The sequence below is a fragment of the Mizuhopecten yessoensis genome, unplaced genomic scaffold, assembly GCF_002113885.1.
Source record: "Mizuhopecten yessoensis strain PY_sf001 unplaced genomic scaffold, ASM211388v2 scaffold2711.2, whole genome shotgun sequence".
Classification (NCBI taxonomy): domain Eukaryota; kingdom Metazoa; phylum Mollusca; class Bivalvia; order Pectinida; family Pectinidae; genus Mizuhopecten; species Mizuhopecten yessoensis.
Genome location: NW_018485984.1, coordinates 2,170,709 through 2,176,721, shown reverse-complemented (window position 1 = coordinate 2,176,721; position 6,013 = coordinate 2,170,709). Strand labels below are relative to the sequence as shown.

General features: G+C 35.0%; 1 protein-coding gene across 5 annotated transcripts in view; it reads right to left on the bottom strand.

Annotated features, from left to right (window-relative positions):
- The window catches only part of LOC110445072 (NGFI-A-binding protein 1-like), a 58,914-nt gene that overhangs the window by 28,736 nt on the left and 24,165 nt on the right, over positions 1-6,013 (bottom strand). For all 5 annotated transcript variants that reach the window (XM_021489456.1, XM_021489457.1, XM_021489455.1 and 2 more), the window contains exon 2: positions 3,736-3,852. In XM_021489456.1, coding sequence (XP_021345131.1) covers positions 3,736-3,835 — 100 coding nt within the window. In that variant the 5' untranslated portion in view covers positions 3,836-3,852. The remainder of the gene's footprint in view (positions 1-3,735; positions 3,853-6,013) is intronic.

The window sequence follows — 6,013 nt, the reverse complement described above, 5'->3', positions numbered from 1 at the left end:
CCTCTACAAATAACAAACAAATCTATACAGCCTTTATAAATAACAAACACGCCTGTATAACCTCTACAAACTAGAACACTGACAGGTCAGTAAGGGCCCGTCTTGTGGCAATATATCCCCCATAATCATCAAGAAGCAATCTGCCCATATAGCTGAGCTTGAGGTTTGACATTTGGACTTCAAAAAGAATGACACTGATCTTTGGTCAGTTGACTTATTCTTTAATTCTGACCAACTTTGCTTCTTAATATCATAACAAAATGTTCATCAGTGAAAAATACAAAACTTGACCTTGACCCTTTGGACCCCGTGACCTGGACCTAAGGTCAGTTGACTCTGTGTTAAGTTCTGAACAACATTGCTTCATAATGTCATAACAAAATGTTCATCAAGGAAAAGGTACAAAATTTAACCTTGACCTTTGACCCAGTGACCTTGACCTTTGGTCAATTGACTCCTTGTTTAATTCTGAGCAACATTACTTCAAAGTGTCATAGCGAAATGTTCACCAGTGAAAAGATACAAAATTTAACCTTGACCTTGGACCCAATGACCTTGAGATTTGGTCAGTCGACTCCTTGTTTAATTCTGATCAACTTTGTTTCATCATGTCATAACAAAACGTTCATCAGTGAAAAGATGCAAAAAATGACCTTGACCTTTGAATCTAATGACCTTGACTTTTTACCTCAGTGTGTCTCTTTGTTTAATTCCGAACAACTTTGCTTCATAATGTCATAGTGAAATGTTCACCAGTGATAAGCTACCAAATTTGACCTTGACCCCTGATCCGATGACCTTGACCTTACGTCAGTTGACTCCTTGTTTAATTCTTATCAACTTTGCTTCATAATGTCATAACAAAATGTTCATCAGTGAAAAGATGTAAAATTTGACCTTGACCTTTGCACCTAATGACCTTGACATTTGACCTTGACTTTTTACCTCAATGTGTATTTTTGTGAACTGAACATCTTGACCACGTTTCATGTACATCAGTCCATAGATACCAAAGTTATCAGCCAGCAACAAAATTTGTGGACAGACAGACAGACAGACAGACAGAGTGATTANTAAAATCTACACACTCAGTCTAAACTATCTCCCCCAGGTAATTATCTCTACATGCAGTCTAAACTATCTCCCCAAGGTAATAAAATCTACACACTCAGTCTAAACTATCACCCCCAGGTAATTATCTCTACATGCAGTCTAAACTATCTTCTCAAAGGTAATAATATCTACACACACAGTCTAAACTATCTCCCCCAGGTAATAAGATCTACACACACAGTCTAAACTATCTCCCCCAGGTAATTATCTCTACGGGCAGTCTAAACTATCTCCCCCAGGTAATTATCTCTATGGGCAGTCTAAACTATCTCCCCCAGGTAATAAGATCTACACACAGTCGGTACGTGTCAACACATTACAATAATATTCTAGTATCATATTTCTTTCATTTGTTTGTTCAAATCACCTCGGTCTTTTATAATTTGGCCGCCACCAGCATCTGGTGATGAGATTATTTAGCCAGTTGATTGCAACAAGAAAGGAAATCCCAATAAGTGCACAAGCACAGCAAGTGATATTAATGCATTTAAGCTTTATAGAACCCCTATTGTCACGCTGATCAGTAGAATATGAAGTAAGACACTAGGACATGTGTGCTGAGACATCCTGCCATGCTACTGCACTGATTTATATTACAGGGGCTTACTTCATTGACAGATTATTGCTGAATCCACAATTATTGTTATTTGACGGGAATTGCGTCTTATTCAATAACTAATTAGCATGTTGTAAATTTATTGAGTATTCAGTAATATGTTGCTGGGGGATATTGAAAATTTTACTTCATACACAAACAACGTATAATTGTTGAGGATATAATGCTAGTGAATACCCGTCACATAACCAGACAATATGACGAGTTTTACCTCACTGTGCTACCATTACAATATATATTTTTATATAACAAGCATGTAGGTGTCTTCATTCATTTTCAAAGATCAGCATGCACATCTCCCTTCACAAATGAACATTAATTGCTATGAACTGCATCATTAATGTAAATACTAACTTTCATAACAGTACTTCAAAGCAATTCTTTGGGAGGAATTTAATCCACAAGATAAAATAAAATTGACTTATTCTTTACAAAATATTTTTTTATCTATGATCGCAATGACCTCTTGAAGTACATGTATCAATGATTAAGAGAATCTTTCCAGATTTAAACAAGAAACAAATACCATTGGATTTGAAAATGAGTTGACAAGTTTGTCAAGTTTTACTGCAGTTAATGTATATAAACTGACACCATATATTATTGATGCAAAAATAAAACAAGGTTTTGGATCTGTCTGACATTAATCAGATCAAAATTCAAGCCAACCTGAATTGGAATCAACAATTAAAAAGGCTCAAATACATCACAGTAAAACACCACACACAAATGTACTTTTAGTGAACTCGGGGTCACATGTACTTTTAATTTTCAGTTGTTTTATGTTTATGAAGACACATTGTCGACCCTTTGTTATTTAACACCTTAACATGAATTATGCTTTTCACTTAGATTCCTTTCATTCTCAATTTTTTTTCATTATTTTTTGTAAGTTTTTGTTTACGTTGGAAAAGGAGAAAGCTTGAAGATTAAACCTGAAGTATCAAGCGTGGTAGCCAGCTAATGTATCATACCTATGTGTACATCTATATACCTCGCCAGACAACAATGCAATGACACCATGAAAAATTGGCCAATAACTCAAGTGTGTGCACAAAAAACGGGACATATTTTAATAATGAACAAAAATAAGTGATGATACGGTACAGGCTAACAGACTTCTGGCACCAGAATCAAATTGATTGAACTGAAAAATGCTGTCAGTAAACTGCCATTAAAATTAATGCTTCCGTCATCAGGTACCTTCTCTCTCTCCTTCCTACACTTATATATACATGTATAAGAAACCTCTCGGACAGTAAGTGAATCGAATACTCTGTATTTACCCTAATAAATATCTGTAAATACCAAGTAATGTATTAAATCTAATAAAACAACATCAATTAATCTTCTTGTAATAAATCTATTTGTTTTAATCGTGACCCCTTCAATATTATCCAATCACTACTTTAACACTGCTTTGGTCATTACCAGATCAGTTATGTACTGACAAATACATGTAAAAAACGTCTTTAAAAGGGGAAGTATATTTAGCAATGTTCTAAATAAAGACATACAGCAGCTAATAGCCTTAAAGCAAGTGACATTAACAGAAATAAAAGAAAAAGATTATATTGAGGAAATGTGTTTCAAGAAAAGATATTAAAGCATAAAGTAATGACAACATGATTATCATTGTAATGGATGGTAATTAGCAAGGATAAGGAACGGAAGGACCCATGGGCCACATGTCACTGTGCATTCACAATCAATTAAAAGTACCTTAACTTTGAATGAATAATATTATATTTATTGGAGCTGACAGATTGAAATGGTTCAAGAATTGGAAAAAGGCACAAATCATAATACAGGCTTCCTCATCATCTGTAGGGATTTCCATAACACAATGTGATACAATGGCATATTCCCCAAATTAGTCTGTATGTTCACTTTATTTTGACCATTATAAGCTAGACTATTGCTTTGTTCCTTTTTCCAAACTGACACATTGATTTAAATATCCCTCCATTTCTTACCATATGACCTTGGACTATACGGATACATACCTTGACCTATGAAAGTGTCATAATATGGAAGTAAGTTTGCTCTCTGAAGAACTCTGTATAGCTGCCATTCTGAAGAATTTCTTGGCTGGGTGGACGTCATGCCAACCGAAAAATCCTCTGAAAAGAACAAAACAGAAGTAAAGCTAAACAGAAAAAAGTTTTGTATTGTGAATCTGTTGTCTTTGACATAAAAGTATGAAAACTTAATTGAAAATTCATACAATTCATAAATTCCGACAATAGAGACGAAAATGGAAATTACAACAAGAAATTTAATTATTTTCTTATTGAGATGTCACCAAGACCTAATTATGGCACATGTCCAGAGCTACAATGGTCGAGTGGTTAAGGAATCTGACTGTCTATGATCACTCTTTTTCCACCACTGGGTCAGAGTTCCAAGGCCTTCATTGGGCCGTCGGCAGGTTTTGGCCACATGTACAGGTCTGAGTTTTTTTTTGGATACTCTGGTTTTCCTCCACCACCAAAACCTATAGCTCATCCTTAACTCATTCACCCCTGAGATTTTTTATAATGAACTATTCCAACCTTTGAGTAAGAGGAGTTCAAATGAGTCTTCAGGGGTGAATGAGTTAAATGACTATATTGGTTGATGGTACATGTATATGTAAACCACAAACAACTCAACTAAATGGCACAAGACAACTCTTCATCACTAGATAAAGCAGCACATACAGAAATATAGGTCACCTTCAACTGGTTACAGTGCTAAACACATCTTCAGCTCAAGATGTAACAGCACATAAAATTTGGTGAACCTATATATATATATATGAATGCACAAGGAAATTATAGCTCAGTTCAAATTCCATTTATATAATTACAGTTTCGTGTAATGGAAAATCCTGGTCACTGTAACCTAGTCACAGTGCATGGCACACCTTTACTCCAATATGTAATTAACAGCAAATGGAGTTTGGTCAACCTGATTCAAAACTACAAGAAAACTGTATATATGGCCTTGGAACAACCATCATGGACAAGCGCTGTCACAATATACTGGTACCGTACTGCAATACACCCTAAGCTATATCGCACCACGGTACAAAATAGGAACACCCTGTACAGTTTTTCCAGCATGGGTGTTTTTATTACTTGATGTTTATCTTGGATAATTACCATGAATTATAAATACATATGACTACTCAAAAGTACAATGTCACAATGCATATCCAAAAACTCCTGTCATTCCTACTTCTGCTTTTGCATTGTCTAGACTCACTAAGGTGTTTGAAAATTATCTTCAAATCATGATAAGCGAACATGGATGAAGAAAGCTTTTATTATGTGTTAAATAAAACGGCAAAATGTACGATCTGGGAACATTTCTGTTTGAAACATATCAAAATATATTGCTGTACTATTTTATGTATCGTGACACACATATTACATGTACGACAACACAAATTTATCATAAACATTCATCATTTTTTATTGGGGATATAGATATAATGTTTCAAAAATATAGAGGTATTAATACAAACTATTTATTGAAATATTACTTAAAACAAGAGGCCCAGAGGGCCTCTATCGCTCACCTGTTTCTTTTGTAACATGCAACTGACATATAGGTAACTTAAGACCAAATTTGGTAACTAGAACACAAGACATTTTAATATCTCTTAAACGGTTCTGAAATTATTGTTGTTTGAAACTTGAAATTTTAATGTCAAAGCTTTTAACTCATATTGACCTTTGACTCCCGACTTGCACTTAAAGTTGACCTTTGACCTCATTACTGTAATAAAGAAAACAATTCACACAGCTGGTCTACATAACATACCCAAGTATCATGACAATAGTCCAAATGGTTCTTAAGATATTGTTGTTTGAAGTTTTTAACATATTTAACCCCAGTGACCTTGAAAGTAGGTCAAGGTCATTTTAATGAGGAAACTTTATAGCACTCCATCCCAGCTACCTACTGGCCAAATATCATGACCCTAGGTCCTACAATTCTTCAGGAGAGGTCGTTCAAAAGAAAAAGTTGACGGACGGACACCGGACGCCGGATGTCGGATGCCGGACGCCAGACGCCGCAGTACGGCATAAGCTCACATGGCCCTTCGGGCCAGGTGAGCTAAAAATATAATGAATTTCATGTCTGTATTTTTATATTAAGATGATTCATGAACTCATTGGTGTTAAATGCTCAGTAAAACTGTCACGTTTCTCTGTTTATGAATAATTAAGCTACATTACAAATGTTCAATTATTGTTTTGCCTGCAGTAACTTATAAAACTCAATATTGCTTTT